At 42.4% G+C, this 21836-nt stretch overlaps 9 protein-coding genes across 9 annotated transcripts; 4 read left to right on the plus strand and 5 right to left on the minus strand.

Moving 5' to 3' along the window:
- Nucleotides 1-328: 328 nt before the first annotated feature.
- Nucleotides 329-925, plus strand: K450DRAFT_255268 (uncharacterized protein; the record flags this gene model as incomplete). The annotated part of the gene is made up of 3 exons (XM_051591319.1): nt 329-435; nt 518-622; nt 699-925. Coding segments are annotated over 3 exons (273 nt in total), but the record flags the coding sequence as incomplete, so codon positions are not given.
- On the minus strand, nt 815-1312 carry K450DRAFT_255275 (uncharacterized protein). Its single transcript, XM_051591320.1, has one exon. The coding sequence runs from the start codon at nt 1131-1133 to the stop codon at nt 939-941; it is 195 nt and encodes a 64-aa protein (XP_051441724.1). The 5' UTR covers nt 1134-1312; the 3' UTR covers nt 815-938.
- Nucleotides 1313-2279: 967 nt separating this feature from the next.
- K450DRAFT_255277 (uncharacterized protein) lies at nt 2280-3416 on the plus strand. The gene has a single exon (XM_051591321.1). The coding sequence runs from the start codon at nt 2732-2734 to the stop codon at nt 3296-3298; it is 567 nt and encodes a 188-aa protein (XP_051441725.1). The 5' UTR covers nt 2280-2731; the 3' UTR covers nt 3299-3416.
- Nucleotides 3417-6798: 3382 nt separating this feature from the next.
- Nucleotides 6799-8136, minus strand: K450DRAFT_255283 (uncharacterized protein). The gene has a single exon (XM_051591322.1). The coding sequence runs from the start codon at nt 8054-8056 to the stop codon at nt 6833-6835; it is 1224 nt and encodes a 407-aa protein (XP_051441726.1). The 5' UTR covers nt 8057-8136; the 3' UTR covers nt 6799-6832.
- A 2459-nt stretch (nt 8137-10595) lies between these two features.
- Nucleotides 10596-11475, minus strand: K450DRAFT_255290 (uncharacterized protein). Its single transcript, XM_051591323.1, has one exon. It carries the CDS (start codon nt 11282-11284, stop codon nt 10667-10669), a length of 618 nt encoding a protein of 205 aa, XP_051441727.1. The 5' UTR covers nt 11285-11475; the 3' UTR covers nt 10596-10666.
- Nucleotides 11476-11949: 474 nt separating this feature from the next.
- Nucleotides 11950-14651, minus strand: K450DRAFT_274419 (uncharacterized protein; the record flags this gene model as incomplete). The annotated part of the gene is made up of 17 exons (XM_051593120.1): nt 11950-12129; nt 12187-12236; nt 12321-12413; nt 12493-12570; nt 12652-12871; nt 12941-13022; nt 13087-13150; nt 13219-13295; nt 13358-13397; nt 13464-13662; nt 13727-13773; nt 13837-13921; nt 13985-14096; nt 14160-14170; nt 14245-14393; nt 14467-14517; nt 14573-14651. 17 exons carry the CDS (start codon nt 14649-14651, stop codon nt 11950-11952), a joined length of 1617 nt encoding a protein of 538 aa, XP_051441728.1.
- A 599-nt stretch (nt 14652-15250) lies between these two features.
- Nucleotides 15251-16598, plus strand: K450DRAFT_291055 (uncharacterized protein; the record flags this gene model as incomplete). The annotated part of the gene is made up of 4 exons (XM_051593574.1): nt 15251-15707; nt 15794-16031; nt 16104-16388; nt 16463-16598. The coding sequence occupies 4 exons, from the start codon at nt 15251-15253 to the stop codon at nt 16596-16598; spliced, it is 1116 nt and encodes a 371-aa protein (XP_051441729.1).
- A 539-nt stretch (nt 16599-17137) lies between these two features.
- Nucleotides 17138-19410, plus strand: K450DRAFT_291058 (uncharacterized protein; the record flags this gene model as incomplete). The annotated part of the gene is made up of 6 exons (XM_051593575.1): nt 17138-17359; nt 17428-17507; nt 17573-17816; nt 17876-18082; nt 18155-18301; nt 18376-19410. The coding sequence occupies 6 exons, from the start codon at nt 17138-17140 to the stop codon at nt 19162-19164; spliced, it is 1689 nt and encodes a 562-aa protein (XP_051441730.1). The 3' UTR covers nt 19165-19410.
- Nucleotides 19252-21662, minus strand: K450DRAFT_255292 (uncharacterized protein). Its single transcript, XM_051591324.1, has one exon. The coding sequence runs from the start codon at nt 21626-21628 to the stop codon at nt 19340-19342; it is 2289 nt and encodes a 762-aa protein (XP_051441731.1). The 5' UTR covers nt 21629-21662; the 3' UTR covers nt 19252-19339.
- Between the last annotated feature and the right edge of the window lie 174 nt (nt 21663-21836).

A 21836-nucleotide genomic window follows, 5' to 3' on the forward strand; every position in this document is an offset into this window, starting at 1 on the left:
ATCAGCACTTAGCGCTTATAAAATATTGACTGTAATGGTTGAATAGGCAATCTCTTTACATTTCAATTATAATGTCCCTCCCGCGCTATGTCTCTCGCTGATGCTCGTCCCATTACGCATTAAAAGTTTCTTAGCTGCTATCAGGCCCAGCAAAATCTTGACGGCAGCGGACATTCAAATATTAATCAAAACCTCTAGTCCATCGAGAAGGACATGAATGTCGTTCTACATTCCACCTTCCCCAACTCAATTCCGTTCATTACCACCTTGAGTCCATTTTTACACCATTTTACTTTCTGACGTCATATTCTCCCACTATTTCATAATCGTCATCGCCAGATATAAACGATTTAAACTCGACCACTCCTATACGGCATCACCTCAACCAATCGAGTTGTCCTTCTCAGTGATAGCTCATTTGAACGCCAGGACCAAGTAAGTTGACTTTCGGTTATGGATGATAACATCGACCTTAGTGGCGAGCATTCATTTTCATTTTCTCCGGTGAATGCCTAAGTTATATAGACTCAAACTCGCCCTGCACCATCTACGCGCTCTCCAGTATACTGCTGTTGCCATGGATAGCCGATTTGAGCATTTGGTGTAAAAGGTACAGGAAGATGTATGCCATTTGTTTTTATGACATAAATACGTACATTTCCATTAAAGGCAAATTTACAGAGGCAACTAAGCTATAGTGAACTGCTTCATGTCCAAAGAGATACTGTACAGGCTATTGTATCGTCTAATAAGAGGAAAGTGGATGGGAGGTTGTTGTATGACGTTAACGGTAGAATTAGCACGCGTACAGCACACTAACTAACATAATGTGCAATGTTATGGGTGTGTCGCATAAAACAACACTAACGGCTATTATGATAACGGACAATGCCCCATGCATGCTGCAATTGCAGTCGAAATTTAGTTAAGGCTGGAGATCATAAATGTCTATACTTAACTACTAATTCACCGTTCTTGAATCCTGTTGAAGGATTTGTTCGAAAGCGAGGGCTGATATAATGACAGACATGCTGACCGAGGGAGAAAGACTGAGTGGTCATAGACAACTCTGATCCTACGAACAGAATGCGAAAAGATGCTGTGAGTAAAGTGGTGAGGACATATAATAACATCAGAGGGCCTCTTCCATTTATGCGTTAACTTCAGAGTTATTCAACGTTTAGTCTATGTAGGCAGGACAAAGGGATACGATGCAACGCATCACATTCTGCGTCCACCACTGATGCTGTGGTACTGTTACAGCGCTCAGAAATAATAAACTGATCAAAAATCTGATCCTGCAAACAGAATGTAAAAAGATGCAATGATTAAAGTGGTGGGGATTAAAAAAAAAAAAAAAAGGTGGGGGGGATATTTTGGACTGCGCCTAGGCATAATTCAACCATCAACAACTCGATCTTACGAACAGACTACAAAAAGATGCAGTGATCAAGGTGGTGGGGATATTTTGGACGGCGCTCAGACATAATTCAATCATCAACACCTCTGATCTTACAATCAAATGCAAGAAGATCCTGTGATTAAAATGCCGGAATATTTTGGATTGCGCCCTGATATTATTCAACCGTAAACAACTGTAATCTTACGAACAGACTGCAAAAAGATGCAATGATTAAGGTGGAAGGGACATTGCATTACAACAATCTATCGACTATATGGACGGGAACCTCGCATTCTGGCTCGCGTAGAAAAAATTGCAGAACCATACCTCATCAGAAGTACCGAAATATGACCAAGGACTTCTTGGAAAGAGCTCCAGGGGAATCTCTTTATTTCAACAACAAGGATATCGTATTTAACAAGTAAATGCAAGACACTAAGCTACTAAGCTTCATCGACAGGGCGCGGATTATCGAAATTGTACGAACTGAAAATCAAGCTCAGCAACTACAAAATGCACATCATTTAACGAAACAAGGACAAACTTGACGAAAGACTTCTCCGCCATTAACCGCAACCACCGACAACTTCTTCCGCAGGTTGCTTCAAACCGAGTCTCTCTCTCATGCAAGCATTACAATCGTTATATCGGAAATCTCTCTTTATTAAACCCTATCGCGAGATTTATCCGAGGATATACGTGCATCAATACCACTGCTAATCTTGCTGAACATCCCAGGCCCTGGAACGCTCAGCACATTGCAGAATCCTCCACTTGCGCTTCCATAGCCAAGAAACCTGCTGCCCACACCGCACGACCCAAACCGAGTTACACTGCTATCGCACAGAAACTTGTAGCTAACAAACCAACTGCGAACGAAGCCGCTGCCAAAAGTGCCTTCGCTTTCTTTCACCAGAAGCGTGTCCCTCACAAGAGCTCAAGTGAGCAACGTCTTGGCCTCAGACGTATCTACGTAAATGGCATTCCGCGTACCAGTTACAAGGAACTCAAATCCAGACTTCTTCTCGCTTCACTTTATGCTTACAAAGATAATTAACATCAGCTACATTGCGCAGAACTGTGTCGAGTTTGTCGTGCAGGAGGATTACACCACTTCCTTCCTTGCTAAATGTAAGACCTTCCGATTCCAAGTAATTGAAGCAGATCCTACTAAACCGCTTGATCCCAAATACCCTGTTGAAAAGCTCGAAGAAGTTAAGGCTCTGTTCGCAAAACGAGTCGCTAACATTATCCACAATACTATCGGCTCCCTCTTCTTCCGCTCTGTTGGTCTCTTCCAAGGAAGTATCCTCAGCCCATGGTTATTCAATGTGTACATTGACGACCTCGCAGGAAAACTGGCCCGAATTGATCCCCATCCTTTCTTACCTCCCCTCCTTTTGTTCGCTGATGACACTTCTCCAGCCTTCCTCTCCTTCCATCGCTACCCGCATGCTTGCCATTATTCAAACTTGGAGTATTCACAACGGGATCAAGGTCAATGTTAACAAATCCGCTGTCATTGACTCTCCCTTCTCGCGACCCCTTCTACTCCCCTCCATAATACCACCCCCCTCCCACTTGTATCTTCTTATGAATACCTCGGTATTCCATTTACCGCCAACGGTCTTGACTTTCCCTGCTTTGTCTCTTCTGTCGCTTCCCGAACAAGAAAACTTTTCTTCGCATCCACCAAGCACAGCCAAGAATGGTCTTACTACGTCCGACTTGTTATCTTCAAACCTTCTGTCGATCCACCCACAATATGTCTTACCCCTTCTGCACGCCTCTGACACGCTCTTTCCCCGCTTCTTCCACTTACAAACTCTTCTGACACAATGGGTCTGTCAGGGCCATCGCGGCTATGCAGCACCATCGAGAAATCTCGCTGGATAAGACCTTGACAGAGCTTAAGACGGCTGATTTGAAAAGAAAGTTTCTAAAAGGCATATCTGATCAAACTCAGAGAAGGGAAATCAGAAGAGCAACTATTCAGATGACATCCCTCAAGGAGATGTACGATTATGCAGAAGATTACTGGAGAGAAGAAGCCAGTGAATCCCACTTAACCATATCACGACGGGCCTTTCCTACCTTCCGGTCAGAATGACCGAACTAACCTCTAAGTGAACATGTTAGCCTTGTTAGAACAAGAAGAGAAGGGAGAAGAAAAGGAATATGACAATAAAGCGGACATTTCTTCGTATATAGAACCGGTTAAAATGGGAAGAACTATAGAAGGGCTTACTCTGAATACGAAAGAAACCGTAAGAGTCATAAACTCCTCTCTCTTCATACTGACAACGCCCGGGATAGAGCTCTGGTTTTTGTATCCGTTCGCATCCGTAACCCCAAAATACGTACTATCGCCCACAAATACCGGGTAAACACTCTGCTTGCTAAGTACAAGTGCCAATGTGGTGGAGCCTTCACTCGAGGACACATCACACGCTGCTACAATCTATGCTCCCTTCTTTCCGCTCGTCGACTTGGTCCGCTCCCATCTCCCCTTCCGTCGCCATATTATAGCTATGTCGACCACGCTCTAAACCAATGAAATCGGCATCTTCCTTTCCTCCATTTCTTTATCACCGGTAGTGACGACTTCAACTTCCAACCGCCATAAATAGCATGACCTCAACAACCCGCTAACTGTCTTCACTTTCCCGCATCTTTCGCCTACTCTCTCTGACCTGTCTTCTCCGTGCTCCGTATCCTTTATCACCTTGCTTCCCCTTCCCCGCCTCGGCATTTCTTCTTCTTTACGTTTACTTTCCCACTTGTTCTTCATTTTCTCTACTATCCTTTGCTTTCCTTTATCCCTCTCTATGTTACAAATTGCGCATTACCTGCAGCAAGGCTTCTTCTTCGCTCAGGCGCCAATATTTCCTGTTTACTATTGCGAAGCGTTACTCGCTAACGCTCGTAAACACTTTCGCAATAAAAGATCCTTATAAAAGTCGTTGAATCAACTCAATGGTTAAATAATCAATCTCTTCACATTTAAATCCTAACGTTTCCCAACCGCTATGTCTCTCGCTACGCTCGTCCCATTACGCATTGAAAGTTTTCTTAAACACTATCTGGCGAAGCGAAATTTTGACGACAGCGGGCTTTAAAATATTAATCAAAACCTGCAGTTCATCGAGAAGGACATGAATGTCGTTCTACATTCCACCTTCCCCAACTCAATTCCGTTCATTTCCACCTTGAGTCCATTTTTACACCATTTTACTTTCTTACGTCATATTCTCCCACTATTTCATAATCGTCATCGCCAGATATAAACGATTTAAACTCGACCACTCCTATGCGGCATCAACTCAACCAATTGATCTGTCCTTCTCAGTGATAGCTCGTTTGTACGCCAGGACCAGGTGAGTTGACTTTCGGTTATGGATGATAACATCCACCTTAGTGGCGAGCATTCATTTTCATTTTCTCCGGTGAATGCCTAAGTTATATAGACTTAAACTCGCCCTGCAACATCTACGCGCTCTCGAGTATACGGCTGTTACCATGGATAGCCGATTTGGGCATTTGGTGTATAAGGTACAGGAAGATGTATGCCATTTGTTTTTATGACATAAATACGTGTATCTCCATAAAAGGCAACTTCTTTGAAGGCAATTAGACTATAGTGAGCTGCTTGATGTCGACTGCAAAGAGATATTGTGCTTTATGCTCGCATTCAACAAATGAATTCCAAAATTTCGACTAAAGATGCTTGTTTATAGAAAAATAGAAGCACTCATCCTTAGAACCATATCCGCTATGAAGAGTGTTAACGCCTAGCAAGTTAGAGAAACATACCTCACATTATCAATGGTTTCAACGAATTTCGTTCAGAAATACAAATTTACAGACAGTATGAAGAAACCTCTTTCAAGGTTGGCTCATTGTGTCCAGAATGCAAAGTGTAACGTGGATCAGGGATTGAACACTTCTGGCACGATATAATCATGAATCATTTACGACCAGTTCACTGAGAAAACAATAGAATCTCTTGAGAGCGTTTTCTGAATAGTGAACAATTTGATCTCATGTCTTTGCAGCTTAGCTGTCTAGTTTTGATGGTTGTTACGATCTAATTGCTGACATTATCATTAAAGAAAAGTACATATTGACAATCAGATTCCAAATACATTTAGTTTGATACTCTGAGACCTCTTCAAATATTTTTGATTTCTTCCTGACTATTCCAGGACGTAAGTATAACATTGTCTTTATTTATGGTCTCTTGATTAATCGAATATGGTATTTTAAAATTTTCTTGTAATGCACTTTATCTATGCAAATGAGCCAAATTGGAATGATATCTTTTGCTGCGTTGATGGAGCTGATGAACGATATCAAAGGCTCAATAGCAAAAGTCTTTGGTCGGCTGACAAAAAGACGGTATAGTTAAGTTACATGGATGTAAAACTTGAATCCATCACAACAAACTGTCTACTTAGCATCATTATTGCTGACCTACGCAAGTATAAAATCAAGATAAAAAATTGGTCAAATGGAGAACATTGGGTTAGCTACGTGCATATCCAACTCTAAGTTTAATAGAATGTGAAATGGATTACAATGATGCCTGCAGCTTGAGAAATTTCCAAGGTTAAGAAGTTACTTTTTTGCGCAAGCAAACTTTCAAAACCACCTGTATAAAAAGCTCGCTCTTTATCATTGAATTCACAGTATTGACTTCAACATATCTTGAAAAATGCGCTCAGCCATCCCCATTCTAATTTGCTGCTTGTATGCACTAAGCGCTGTTGAAGCCACTCCCTTCTCAAAGAGAGAAAATGCTGAGGTTCAGCAAGGTAATGCTAAGGCTGCCGAACCTCAAAACTTTGGTCGGATGACAAGAGTGATGACGATGACAAGGATCACCACCATCAAAAAGATAGCGGCGATGAACATGATTCCCGTTCGGTTACCGTCTTGATTGGAACTAGCACCTATGCCATTCCCGACACAGGAACCGGCGCTATTATTGACCTCAACGGCCTTATTGGAACTGCCTGCTCTTCAGTTCTTCCCTTATCTTTGTCTTCCTCTGCTGCTGTAAGCTCTTCTGCTGTAAGCTCGGCCGCTGACAGCACCACTACCACCACTGATAGCACCACCACCACCACCACTACTACTACTACTACTACTACTACTACTGATTCCACTGAAAGCGCCACTACCAGAGGTCCTGCTTAGTGTTCTTAGAATTCTTTGGTATTTGGTATCGGGGTTTGGCTGTCGTTAATCTAAATACCGAATATGCTGACTTCAAGATGGGAGAAACAGAATTAATGGTAGATATGACGTTATATAAAAGCGGTCTCTTTCCCTCTATTATCAAATAACAATAAACATATATCACAAATGGAATTTATGCAATTTGAAGTGAAGAAAGGAGATCATATTTGCAGCAACGCTGTAGTTGGTTCAAATAAATTGGGTTTGTTTCTTCTGTACGAAAATAATGAAAGAAGAATTCATAATTCTGTTGACACAGCTGTCAATATCACCATCATATTCAACAACGGCATCAATACTAGAAGCATTGATGGATAAAAGGTCTTGCACATTTTCAATACAGTCTACTACCAGACATCTTTTTTGGTTCAAGTTTCCGGATATAGCCATAATCTTTAACTCATGGCCACTGAGTATCAGTATCGGTCGACCTCTCCAATTGCATATATCTGCACCGTCATGCTCGTGCCAGTCGCACCAAACTGAGGGTAGGTTTGGTGGAATTTCAACTTCTCCAAATATTGCTGATGTTAATATGTCATAAAACTTCTGGTCTTTTGTTCTACAGTCCCTATAGTATTGAATGATTCGATTAATTCCGAATCCCAATAGCACATCTGGAAACCTGACTTCAAAGCCTTGGCCGTCATTAACAATCTCTACGTAGCCCAAGTGGATCATAACAAATATTCGTTTTCCGATATCGTGGTTATTATGTAACAGTGCTACATCGCAAAGAACTGCTCCTAGGGTTACCTGCTGACAAGATGCAATTTGTGATGCTGTGCACGGTCCAGTGTATTCAGATTCTGCTCTTGATCCCAGCCAAGCAATCCACTCAATGCAATATATAGTGTCTTTTGGCGTTGCCCATCCGAGTTGTAAGAGTAAGTTTTTGATGCATTTATCATACTGCTTCCCAGAGTATCCTGAGCTATGATGTCCTCCAGAACTCCACAGCCACCACCTTCCTTTCTTCCACTCGTAGCATCCGGCCGTTTTAACAATTTGATAGTAAATCCACAATAGATATCCAAACCACCAGCCACATATGCTAGTAATAACAGCTCCTATACCGAAGTTCCTTCGAATGCACCATACCTGCATTCTCATCAGAACAGAACTTGGAAATTTTCGTAAAATCCCCCAGGATGCCGGATGTGATCCATTGCATATGAACTCAACTGCAGTAAGTCCATTCTCAATTGCCAATAACAATTGAGCATCACTGAGAGTTTCGAGATGTCGTTGAGAGTTGCTGCCATGGTCAGAAGTTATGAGATAAGCTGTAATTTTTCGAAGCTGTAAGATTTGTCTGTTGAAACTATCTCTTGCGAGCTGTTCTGCGGACACTGCTATGGCCAAAGTCGCCAGTATCAGTGCAGCCGGATCTACCGAACCAAATTCTACCATTTCTACACTATGATAGTCCCATGGTACTATGGCAACTTTGTCAGATTTTTATATCGCTCGATACCTTGTACTACAGGTTGTTTCCACCTGTGATGCAATAGATTTACTTTATAATATGCAGATGTACGACACCTTCGGATGTCTTGAAAAAATAGTTCATTGCTATCGCTCTAACATGTCGCAAGTTTTTCGCTTAATACCAGTACATGCTATCCAGTTGTAGATCGACGACTTTCTGTTTAGCGAGATGAGCGAGACTTTTTTTGTGACACATTTTCCATTTGCTGCTCGCCAGATACCTGAGCTATTAGTATAGAATGCTGTAGTTACATTGTCTTGGAGTATTCAAATCCTGAAGTTCGAAACGTCTTTAACGATTGTAGGGCGAGTTATGTTGCTTTTCACTATGATAAAATGTGAAATTGGGACTACAAACACAGACTATGCGTCTGAAGTATTGGAAATGCTCCGCCGAATTACTGTCATTAGGACTTCCAAACATGAGCTTACAGATACTGTAACCACTTTTCATTTTTTCCCTGGCTCTTCACTTGTCTGACCGAACTGACATTGCTATGGGCTGGAAATCAGGCCCTACAAATATAGGTGTACCTGACTGGGCGTTGGCTTTGCAACCGCCAAGGTGAAGGCATCAATCTCCATTCTGGCGCTTTGAAGTCAGTGAGAGGCTATGCCGCAGTAGAAATTTTATATGACGACACCATTCAACGCATATTACATAAAGTTACTCTATTTTGCTGACAGTTAACGCATATTGGTCTGCTGCAAGGGAATATCTGCACTTACCTATCCTTGTACTACACACATTTACTGTTTCAAATTTAAGCCGCGAAATCCATAGACTGCCCTGCTCTCTCCCGCTTGATGTCACAATCGCCGTCAATACACACCGTTAGGGAGTCGCATCTTGTTTGGGATAATTCCATTGCTCCCGTTAAACGAGTACAATCAGGAGAAATAGTCAACTTTCTGTGTGTTGACGCTTCAAACGGTCAAATAACGTGCGACTCAACGGTAGACGCAATCGCACAATTCGATACTACCAGGTTAGACCAAGTTAATGGGCCTGTATACGTGGAAGATGCTGAACCAGGTGATGTGCTCGAGATCGAGGTGTTGGATGTCAAGACAGACGTTTGGGGATGGACTGCCATTATTCCAGGATTTGGTTTGCTTGCCGACGAATTCCCTGAACCTCAATTGAAGATCTGGAAAATACAAAGAGACACGGCAGTCCCTGACGTAGGTTATGCCTGGTTCAAACCAGGGATCAAGATACCTATTGCCCCATTCTGTGGAGAAATGGGTCTTGCTCCTTCAGAACCGGGTAGTAAGTCGACGATACCACCATATCATCATGGTAAATATTTAAAACCATGATTATGAAATGAGCTTCTACCAAAACACCGTTACTTTTCATCTTTTGTATCATCAATTAATTATTTTCCCTTCCGCCTATCCGCATCTTCTAAGGCGGCAATATGGATACCAAACATATAGTGAAAGGATCCAAATTATATTTACCTATTCAAGTTAAAGGTGCTTTGTTTTCGCTAGGCGATGGGCATGCAGCGCAAGGAGATGGCGAATGTTGCGGTAATCATACGCTCCAGTTACAAAGAAACTGTAGCAATAATTGCTTACTCATGAACCCCTCATAGGTACTGCGATTGAAACACCAGTATCCGCTACTGTTCGACTGACGGTTCACAAATCTTTCAAAATATCGGAACCTCAATTTATGACGGCTGGGCCGCTAGCTGCACAAACCAATACAGCGCCTTTCTACTGTTGTACAGGAATCGATTCAGATTTACTAGAAGCAACTCGCAAGGCTGTACGTAGCATGATTGAATATTTACAGCGTGTCAAAGGATTGACTCGTCCGGAGGCATATATGCTATGCTCTGTGTCTGTTGATTTGAAGTTGTGTGAAGTAGTAGACATGCCAAACTTTGTGGTTGGAGCCTTCTTACCTATGAGTATCTTTGTAGAAAATGAGTAACTTTATATATGGCGACCACAGCTACTGGCGTTCTTTTTTAGAAATATTCTAGAAGATGTGGTCCTCGTCATATTACCAAGCGCAAGATATGACCATTATCCTTTTCAATTTGCAAATTTAGACTTTATGTCAGAATAAGTATGGAATTCTTATGATAACAATAATACACACTGATTGTATAGCACTAAATTGTAATTTACATGGTCTCATCTAGTCTATGAAACACAGCTCTACTCTGAAGACGCTCCTTTTTCATATACTGCAACATAGTCTACAAGCATGGGAACTCCTGATTCGGTTGCGTCGGTTGGACCACCTCCTAAAGCTGATGGGAATCCTCCACCTATGGCGACGTTGAGGATTATGAAATATGGATGGCTTGTGAAGTCTTGCCATGTTTGTTCCGTAACAGTTGCGGCATCAACGGTCCAAAACTGCTGACCATCAAGATACCATCTTAGCTCTTGTTGACCGTCATCCCACTCAAAGCGGTAAATATGGTAATCTTCTTGAAGCGGTGGATAAGCTCCTCCCAAACTTCCTCCCAGACCATTAGACTCGTTACAACTGCCTCCTACATTCAGTTATGAATTAGCTTTGTGGAGCTGTTCATTTCCAAAAGTTCGATTGAAAAGTAGCTTACCTGGGCTATTTCCGCAGTGAAGAGTTCCAAACACCTTATTGATTCCATTGACATTTTCCATAATGTCAAATTCACCGACTTCTGGCCAGTTTTTGTAGTTGTTCCTGAACGGCGTACCAAGCATCCAAAATGCCGGAAAATATCCAGCGGCAGCATCTCCAGCTACATTGGGTAACTGAATCTTGGCCTCAATTGCCATTACACCACCTAAAGGTGCTTTAAAGTCATCTCGCACTGATTCGATTCTTGCGGATGTCCAACCTCCGGAGCTGTCTCTAAGAGGTACAATACGAAGGTTTCCATTCCCGTCTTGATAGCAATTTTCTATATCGTTTGTGGTAGTTTCAAACTCTCCTGTTCCCCAGTTTGCAGCTCCACCTGGATACCCGGTTCCAAGATCGAATTGCCAATTGTTACTATCAACTGCAGTATTTGGTCCGCCGTTAAAGTCATCACCCCAGACAAAGGTGAACCCATTAGAGCCTGTGGGAATGTCTGCACGAACCAAAGTGGAAAGAGCAGTAAAGATGATGGATGTCGCTACCAGGATACGTGTCATGATTGTGAAAGTGGAGTGAATGTAGAGACAAGTATGGCAGAACTGTCTCCAATTTATAGCAGTAACACCATGACCTGACCGAAGATAATCAAAACGAATCAGGGGTCACCACCAAAACCTGAAAATGCGATCGTTGGAAGTTCGGCCAGGTGCCATATCATTGGTGTGTCTCAAGAACCTGATTACTGGAAATTGAGTCGTCATTTGGCGACTGCATAGTATAACTCATTAGTTGAAAATCAACTAGTGCGGTCGTGGCACTTATCAGGTGAAGTAGATAATTATGGGGTTCCGTGAGAGCACCTATGTGATAGGCGAAAATTCAATCCTTGTCTTTAAAGCGACCTCCTTTTTCATAGGGAAACGACATAGGTAGAGAAAATCAATGACTTCTATATATTGAACAACCCGGTTTGTACAGAATGTTGGGAGCATATAATGTAAATAAAGCATTTGATGAATTACTGTAAGAGTAGGAAACTCCAAACCGACTGCTTGTAAAGATGGTATAAGCAACCACATCTGTTTCATATCAATTTGAAGAAAATTACGACATGCTTGTACCTGCCACACCATGGTATGAAACTGATTAAAGAGCAACTTCAATATCAGGAACAAATTTGTCAAGTTCTGAAGATATTTTCTAGTACGTTTCTTTATTCTTTTCAAACTTTGAATGAGTCAGTATGAGTGTCTGTGAATTCTTCGACAGTACTGACATCAGTGGTGGATGATGTGCTCTGATAGTCTTTGTAAACGTCATTGAATAATTCTTTCTGTCCGGCTGTAGAAATTTCGGCATTGTATGAGCGTTCCAACCCTTCATTTCTAACCATTTTGAAGTACTGATATGATTCATTAGACAATGATGAAGAATAATAGTTCAAGCCGGCTGAACTTACCCAAAGTACAACTGACACTACGACCAAGGCGATGGATATAACGTATGGAACTAGAATAATATGAAGTATGTTGGCACACATAAATTGAGTATCATTTAAATAAATGTTTGGATGAATGATGCAAATGTACTTACGGTAGTATGGGTATGCAGTAGGTGGATTGGAGGGAGGGATCCAGACAAATACAAGAGTGTATATGCAAATGACAATGAAAATAAGCGCTACAACTGGGGGAAGAAATAGCAAGGGTGTGAACAAATCAGTAGTGTCGTTTAGGATATTCAAATTACTACGGAAGTAGCTTACTTATGGGCACTTTGATTGGTCTCTTCAAATCTGGCTGGGTACGTCGTAACATAAGAAGCCCAATCACTGACAAGGCAGCTACCAAAAAAAAAAAAAAAAAAAATCCGGTTATGATCTTGTCGCCGTAATAAGTAAAGTTTTAGATTCATAATTGCTCACCAAAAAGGTATCCACCATATCCAGAGAATGCAACAATAAATTGAAACACATATCCAGGCGGTGGTGCTAGTAAGAAAATCAGCGATATGACATATATCAATAGTAGAGAATAGATTGGCGTTTGAAGTTTAGGGTGTACTTTGCTGAATGTTCTGTCAAATGGGAGGTATCCTTGGCGTGCTGTCTCCAATATGACTCTGGAACCTGAATATGTTACGACCTACAATTTTCTTTAAGTAAGTAAAGTGATAGACAACGCTCACAATCTGGACTGGTATTGAACACCTACGCCTACAAATCCAAAAGAGGACAATCCCACAAATACTGGAAGTATTCGTCCACCGAAAACACCTCCAAAGGCGGTATTAAAGCTGTAATTAACGAAAAATTATCACCAATGCTTGGAAACATTCAATATACTAATTTTTGACTTACAGATTAGAGGCCACCGTTAGTTTTGAATTAGCAATAACGGATACTGGTAGTACAGCTAAGTATGCTTTGTAAAAAACAACATTATTAAATAGAGCAATTAGGCAGAAAGTATTTGTGCAATTCAATACCCACCAACATTAGCCAAAAAGTAGAGTACTGTGGTTGATGAAAGAGCAGTAATTGCGCATCGAGGGAGGTTCTTGATAGGGCTATACATAAGCATCAGAATTTTTGTATCCTAAATTATGGCTTATGACTAGTGGTCACTCACTCTTTAAGTTCGTCGATAACATAGTTCAAATTGTACCATCCTTCATTAAACATACGTCAATTTGAGTAGTATTGAGGCGGTACCAGCGATCTCAAATACAACTTACCACCATACGCGAAGATGACATAGTATATGCCGTTGGCATAATTCCCGCTGTTGTTGGATGTACCGTTAAACGAAAAGTTTTCCGCCAAGTCGGGCTTATTAGGAAGGCGTCCAGCAAGTCCGGCAAATCCGACGCATATAAGCAGCAACAATAACAGTATTTTAAGCACCGTAAAAAAGTTGTTAAATCTGATTGCCAACTAAAACAGCAGGTTTGTTTAGCGTTCCATCATTTCATCTTTCTCAATCGTAAGTTGATAATACCTTTGATGAAAGAATGTTCAAAACAATCCAGAATGTGATGCAGAAGGCTTAAAGTATACATCAGAATTGTGTTAAATTGTGTTGAAGAGGAACAAAGAATTTGGTAGTACCTGCGAAACCTCTTGCTCCCCAATCATTTGTATAGCTGGGTCCACCAATGGCATAAATGATATTACTACCAAATACAGTAGCTCCCTAAAGTCATACTTTTTTAAGTTCCACAGCTTCACCATTGATACTCGTCGAGTTAAATTTTACCTGAGCTATGCCCGATCCGCGAGAGAAAACACCTGTGGTAATGAGGAAGACGAAGGATATAAGATGTTTCGGTCGAGGAAACTCGTATGCAAGATACTCCTTTTCGCCGCCACTACAGGATGAAATGATGGTTCAGAAAAGATGCTTATGGTGACAGTACAATGATATTACCTACCTCCTTGGCAACTATTCAATATATGTAAAACAAAAATTTTAGATTGTACAACGAGAAAGTTTCCTCTAAATCAATCTCAACCTACCATGGTCCCAAGCTCCAAGTACGACCAGACGCCAGTACTGGCGAAGATGGCACCAACAATCCAGAGTACTAACATCATACCACCGGAACCACAGTTTTGTAATATGAGTGCTGGATTAGAGAAGATACCTGTGCCAATAATCTGACCAACTGTTTCGAATTGAGGACGTTAAAATTAGGTCCATCTACACTTGATTCACACTATTTATTGCAATGAGCTTACTGTTCATCATCGTTCCGCTGAAGTAGCCCAGGTGGCGAGTAAGCTTTTGATCTGTTGATATTAATTAGTAATAGAACATGCAATATTCGAAACTGTCTTATCTTACCTCCTATTGCTAGTGGTGCAATATTTTCAATTTGCTGTGGCTGCTTGACAGCCTTGATACTGTCTGGATTAGCCGACATGATACGAGTATAGCAGTAGCAATGTTCGAAAACCCGATCGTGCTGCTAAATATACTATCGCGAGTCAAAGTCTAAATTTTCAAGAACTCCACAGTCTCACCCAATCTTCGAGTTGATATGCTTATAGCATTACGCCATTCGATGCTGGATAGCGAACTATCATTTGGTGTGATGGGATCCTCGCATAGTACAGTGATTGTCAGTATGGTATTGCGAGGCATGTAATCCGGATCACATCATTATTTACAAGGTTACATCATGACATATTTAGAGCTTAGCCAATATCATCGAAGGTATTCCATATGTTGTGCGTCAACTAGTGCAAATTATGGCTGCAAATTGCAAGCAAGGCGGGGTTTCGAATGGAATACCTGCTTGCCATTCGATATAGCGGGTATGCAGACCTATGCTTGAAGAGAAGATAAGTTTGAGACGTGACCAAACTCTATTTCTAATCCAAAACACAGACACCAACTAAATGGTTGCATCAGGTATGGATAGTATGTCACCATTCTCTCGCTTTAAAGCGAGTCTTTAACATCCAACTAAAATGACTTTGTGCACTATTCCCAAGAGTTTATTCACAAAGCAAATCCACAATGCCTACAGCTCAACTGCAAAATAAAAATCAGCCTGATATCACTTATCTACCCGATCACAAGAAGTGGCAAGATAGAACTGCTCGTCGTCTGAAGGAAGAGGATTTGAGCAATGAATTACCAGAAGGCTTTCCCAAGCAGTTAAGCGGTCCCAAGATTTGGGAAGGAAAAGATTTCGAAGGAAAAGAAGAAGAGTGGGTCTACCACTTGACTGAGAATGAGCTAAATGAAATTGATGAAGCTATCCATACTTTCGAGAAGACCAATCAACCTTTTGGGGACGTACAGCAAGAGAGATTTGTTCTTCCAACTCTTGGTCCAAAGATCAAAGCCTTGACCGAAGAGAACGTTGTATCTGGCAGAGGATTCCTAGTCGTCCGTGGTATTAATCCAGAAAAGTACACTCGTGAGCAGCAAGTTATTGCATATGCCGGTATCTCCTCCTACGTCGGAAAGCGTGGATTGCAAGGAAGACATGTGCTGGGTAAATATTCCACTACGTTTGAATGCACAGTATGAACAATTCTCATTCCTTTCTTTCAGCACATATTAAGGATCTAGTACCGCAGAAGGATTTGCAAGAAATTCTTGCTCCAGCATATACCAACGATCACCAGGTATACCATACCGATGCTGGCGACATTATTTCCCTATTTGCCGTCGGAGTAGCTGAAGAAGGTGGTAAATCCAGGATTGCGTCCAGTTGGAGAGTGTACAACGAACTAGCCGCTACGCGCCCAGATCTCATTCAAACTCTATCTCAAAATTGGGTGTTCCAAAAGTAAGCCTAGTGTAATGCTGCATGTTTGTAAAAATGCCTATCGCTTACTTTTCATTACCGTATTGACAATAGTGACAAGGGAGATCCTGCGTACTATGAGCGACCTCTACTCTTCTACGAGGATCATCATCTTATCATCCAATATGCCCGAAGACTTTTTACGGGATTCGGCAAAAATCCTAGACGAGACGATATCCCTCCTATTACTGAAGCTCAGGCAGAGGCGTTGGATGCCTTGCATTACATTGCTGAAAAATACAATTTAGGAATCGACTTCAAGAAAGGTGACATTCAGTATATCAATAACTTGTCTATTTTCCATGCCCGCGATGGCTATACAGATAGCGAACATAATCAGTAAGTGATGAAACGAAACCTCATAGCAATGATATGCGTCCCTCCCCACATACTTATGCACAATTGTCGTGTAGACGCCACCTCCTCCGCCTCTGGCTTCACCCGGAAAATGCCTGGAAGCTCCCAGAACAGCTAAAGCCCTCTTGGCAAAAGCTATATTTTGATGAAAGAGAAGAGCTTTTTCCGTTGGAACCAACTCTACGCTGGTAGATTGCTGCAGCTGTAGCTGGCAAAGGTCATTCAAATTGTACTTGCAATATACGATGTTTACTTGCTAAATGGCGGACAAATTTTTGTTTGTTGTAATAAAATCTGCCGCGGTACGACTATATGTCCCTTACTTCCATGTTTGCGCCTTGTAAGATACGCAAAGACGCCTGCATATCATATACCTAGCATGATTATTGCTTACATGCTGACATAAGCCGAATCATGAGGTCTCATAGGAAAAGCCCATAATGACCATGCGGCCAGCTGATGCTACCATGGTTTGGCAAAGTTAGTATGGCGATATTTTCAGTGCTCATGTCGAAATTTTGTATTTACTAACCTTATTTCTTCTGCGAAACAAAAAAGTAATGCCACTATCATGTCAGACTGCATGTTACGCACCGAGCTGCAAGCGTGATCGAGTTCAACAATGATACCATTCTATAATACTCAGATGCCTGAGTAAAGATATCTGGCATATATGATTCCAGTTAGTACTTCTTCACCAGAATTTGCTGTTTTGTCAAGACTTCGGAACAATGGAATTACAAGCAAAAGAACCTGTGGTTGCTATCTTCCACCAAGACGCTTTCCCGGACGAGATTTCCTACACGCCTCTTGAAGATCTGAAGCTGCTCAGGGCTGAAGAGCAAACACTCGTACATGAGCGCTCGCAAACTGCTGCAAACCCGTCCGACCAATTTTCGCTAATTGACAAGCACATTAAGACTGTTGCAGTCATTGGTGCCGGACCTGCTGGGGTAAATTTCAAGTTAGCATTCGATACTACCGTCCAAGAACAGTGTTGATCATGTTTCACCTATTTTAGCTCCCCACGGCCAAATGGTTAAAAGATGAAGGACTTTCAGTCACAATATTCGAAAGAAATCTCGCCGCCGGTGGTACTTGGTAGGTTTTGCTGACATAGTGAGAGAAAGTTCTGAGTGAAATGTAACGTTTGCCAAATATGTTAGGATATACGATTCCACACCACCTTTGAACCCAACCTATCCATCTGAGATACCTACCGAAGGTGCACAACCCTCTCTACCACCTATTGATCAGACCCTTCCATACACTCAAGTAAAGGATCTTGACGACGATACCATACGATTTTTGCTTGAGCATGCTCCACCGAATCCATGTTATAAATCCTTGGGCAATAATGTTGCTACGCCTTTGCTTAAATATAAGGATTTAGACTGGCCAAAGAATACAGTAAGCCACTTTGCTACCCTACATACTGTTTGCTGGTCATTAACACTGGAACTGAATAGCCGTGGTACACCGGACATCAAGTTATCTGTCAGTACCTGCAAAATTATGCCTCCGCTTTTGGTTTGAATGAAGTGACTGAATTCAATACGTCAGTCGAAAGAGTCACTGAGATACCTGGAGATGGTGGCTGGCATGTACTGACGAAGACAACACAAAAAGAAATTATAGATGGTAGAGATGTGATCAAAGTGACTTGGAGCGCAAAGGTAGCTTGATAACCAAAAGTGTCAAAATATGCGAGCTGCAAATTAATCAGGCATTTTCCCCCTTGTAAAAAGACCTTTGATGCTGTTGTCGTAGCCACAGGGCATTATCATGTCCCTTACATACCAAATTTTCATGGTTTGAGTGAGTGGCAAGCCAAATGGCCGCAGTCTGTTTCGCACTCCAAGAGCTATCGAGTTCCTGAACCGTTTGATGGCCAGGTAAGAAAAAGGTTGACAATGAATCTGCGTGAAACTCTGGTTTTTGATTAACACACTTAACTTGCTTGCTCTAGAACGTTCTAGTTATTGGTAACGGCACATCTGCTCTAGATATAATGCGAGATATAGCAAGCTACACGAACGATTTGTACCAAGCCGTGCGTGACAGTCAACATCACTTTGATGAAAAGTATCTTCAGCTGAGAAAGGAACTGTCATCATGGGTGCCCGCCAAAGTTCAAGGAAGAAAAGGTATCAAGCAGTTCATCGCGAAAGATACACTTCAAAACTCTATCATAGAATTTGATGATGGGCAGACATTAACTGGAATCGACCACATCATTATTTGCACCGGATACATGTTCAACTTTCATTTTTTGGACCACCTCCATCGTGATGAAGCGACTCATCGCAAGTTCGGCTCGGCTGTTCCAACAGACGATCATGTCCTGGTAAAAAGAGGTGACCAAGTTTACAATCTGCACAAGGATATATTTTACATCCCCAACCCTACTCTCAGCTTTGTCGGTGTACCTTTCCACATTGCCACATTCTCGTTTTTTGAATACCAAGCTTTCGCCGTCGCCCGAGCCTACAGTAAACGTGCAGCTTTACCTGATACCGCTACTATGCGGCAAGAATGGAATGATAGACTACAGAAAAAGGGTGGAGGCAGAGAGTTTCATGCGTTAGGAGCAGAACTGGAGCAAGAATACATTCAGGATATCCTCAGTTGGCTAAATCGAGACAGTGCCATCTATGGTGGTTCAGTCATCAAAGGCCACGATAGCTGGTGGTTTGATGTTAAATCTAATGCTCTTGCAGAGCTAAAGAAAAAAATGAAAACCAACGCTCCGGAATGATGGACAGACATATATACATATTTTTAGTCAACATACAGTCTATCAGAAATGAAATAAAGTAGTTGACAAGTGATAGCAAAAATAGAAAAAAAAAAAAAGATCTTTTGAAAAAGACGTGGTTTATATTTTAAGAGGAAGAAGTCCTTCAACATTATAAACTACTTTTGAAAATGATTTACCAATCCAACTTCTTCTTGGGTGCACTTTCGCCAGCGACAGGGACAACTCGTGTTGCTTGTCCGTTGTAGCCCTTGCCATTGAGCCATGGCCACAAGCTTGTTCGCTTCTCTTCAAAGGATTCGATTTTGTCGTTCTTCTGCATGGTGAGACCAATATCATCCAAACCGTTGACCAGGCAGTGCTTTCTGAAAGCCTCGACATCGAAAGGAATAGAAGTGCCATCAGGACGCTTGATGACTTGGTTTACAAGATCAACTTCAACCTCCTTTCCAGCTCTACCATCGTCGGCCAACGCGTTAACTTCCTCTTGAGCTAAAACGATGGGAAGCATACCATTCTTGAAACAGTTGTTGAAGAAGATATCAGCATAGCTGGTGGCAATGATACATCTGATGCCAAAGTCATTCAATGCCCACGGAGCGTGTTCTCGGGAGCTACCGCATCCAAAATTGGGGCCAGTGCAAACCAAGATACGAGCCTGGCGATAAGGTTCCTGGTTAAGGACGAAGTTGGGGTTTTCTGCGTTGGTCTCAGGATTGAATCGAAGGGCGTAGAAGAGGGCATCACGCAAGCCAGTACGCTTGATGGTCTTGAGGAATTGCTTGGGAATAATCATATCAGTATCGACGTTGGCGATATCCAATGGCGCTGCGTGACCCTTGAGGACTGTGAACTTGGGCATACCAGCAGATTCGCCAGAGAAAACAGTAGGATCGCTAGAGCTGCTGGTAGGAGCATCAGTGACGATATCAGCCTGTTCATCTGCATGGATATCCTCTTGCTTGTGAGCGACAGCCTCGTTTTCGATTTGGGGGTTGGTAGTCTTGCTAGGAGATGAGGTTGAAAGGGATGGGACGAGTTTTCTAACATCAGTAAGATAACCAGTGACACCAGCAGCAGCGGCCATAGCAGGGCTCATCAAGTGAGTTCGGCCACCAGCACCTTGTCTTCCTTCGAAATTACGGTTGCTGGTACTTGCGCAGCGTTCCTTGGGCTTCAGTTGATCAGGATTCATACCAAGACACATAGAGCAACCAGCCTCTCTCCAGTCGAAACCAGCATCGGTAAAGATCTTGTCCAACCCTTCCTTTTCAGCTTGCTTCTTAATAAGACCGGAACCGGGGACAACCATAGCATAAACACCCTCAGCGATGTGACGGCCCTTGACAACCTGAGCAGCGCTTCGGAGATCCTCAATGCGAGAATTAGTGCAGCTGCCAATGAAAACTTTATCCACCTTGACCTCCTCCATCTTGGTATTAGGCTCCAAACCGATATATTCCAAAGCTCTCTGCATGGCGGCGCGTCGGGAAGGATCTTGAATTTTGGAGGGATCAGGAACATTTCCAGTGATCTGCACAACGTCCTGAGGGCTGGTACCCCAAGTCACAGTGGGTGCAATATCAGCGGCATCGATCTCGACTTCGATATCGTATTTGGCATCAGCATCGGAGTGCAAAGTTTTCCAATAGGCGACAGCCTTTTCCCATTCCTGTCCCTTAGGGCTGAGAGGGCGGTTTTGAAGATAGTCGAAAGTAATGTCATCAGGAGCAATCATTCCAGCACGAGCACCACCTTCAATGGACATGTTGCACATAGACATTCTAGCTTCCATAGAGAGAGAGGAGATGGCGGATCCGCAAAATTCGATAACGCATCCAGTTCCACCAGCAGTACCAATAACACCAATAATGTGCAAAACAACGTCCTTGCTAGTAATTCCTTCACCGAGCTCACCATTCACTCTGACACGCATGTTCTTGGACTTCTTTTGCAAAAGAGTTTGTGTGGCGAGCACATGCTCGACTTCAGAGGTACCAATACCGAAAGCCAAAGCACCAAAAGCACCGTGGGTAGAAGTGTGAGAATCACCGCAAACCAAAGTCGTTCCGGGAAGAGTAAAACCTTGTTCAGGTCCAATGACGTGAACGATACCTTGACGATCATCGTCCATGCCGAAGTAAGTCAAGCCAAAGTCCTTTACGTTGGACTCCAAAGTCTCACACTGAATGCGTGAATCAGACTCTTCAATAAAAGTAGTAATGTTCTTGAAGTTCTTGCGGGTAGAGGTGGGAATGTTGTGATCAACGGTGGCAAGAGTGCAGTCTGGGCGACGCACTTTGCGGCTAGCATTGCGAAGACCCTCAAAGGCTTGTGGGCTCGTGACTTCGTGTACTAAGTGTCTGTCAATATAAAGCAAGCAGGTGCCATCCTCTTGTCGATCAACAAGGTGATCGTCGAACACCTTGTCGTACAGTGTGCGTGGTTGAGTTGAAGCAGGCATGTGAAGTGAAGAGAACCTTGGATAAAAAGTGTTCGCTACAAAAAAAATGAGTCTCTCTCCTGAGACCTTTAAACTGTTTCGTTTGATCCGCTCTGCCCAATCAGCGATAAGATGAGTCACATGACGTACAACACCTTCAATGTAGCCTGTTTGAAGCAAGTAACCCTATCATAACTATAGCTGCATGAGCAAGCCGATGCACCTACAG

Source organism: Umbelopsis ramanniana, assembly GCF_025399195.1.
Source record: "Umbelopsis ramanniana AG unplaced genomic scaffold K450scaffold_59, whole genome shotgun sequence".
In the NCBI taxonomy this organism is placed as follows: Eukaryota; Fungi; Mucoromycota; class Umbelopsidomycetes; order Umbelopsidales; family Umbelopsidaceae; genus Umbelopsis; species Umbelopsis ramanniana.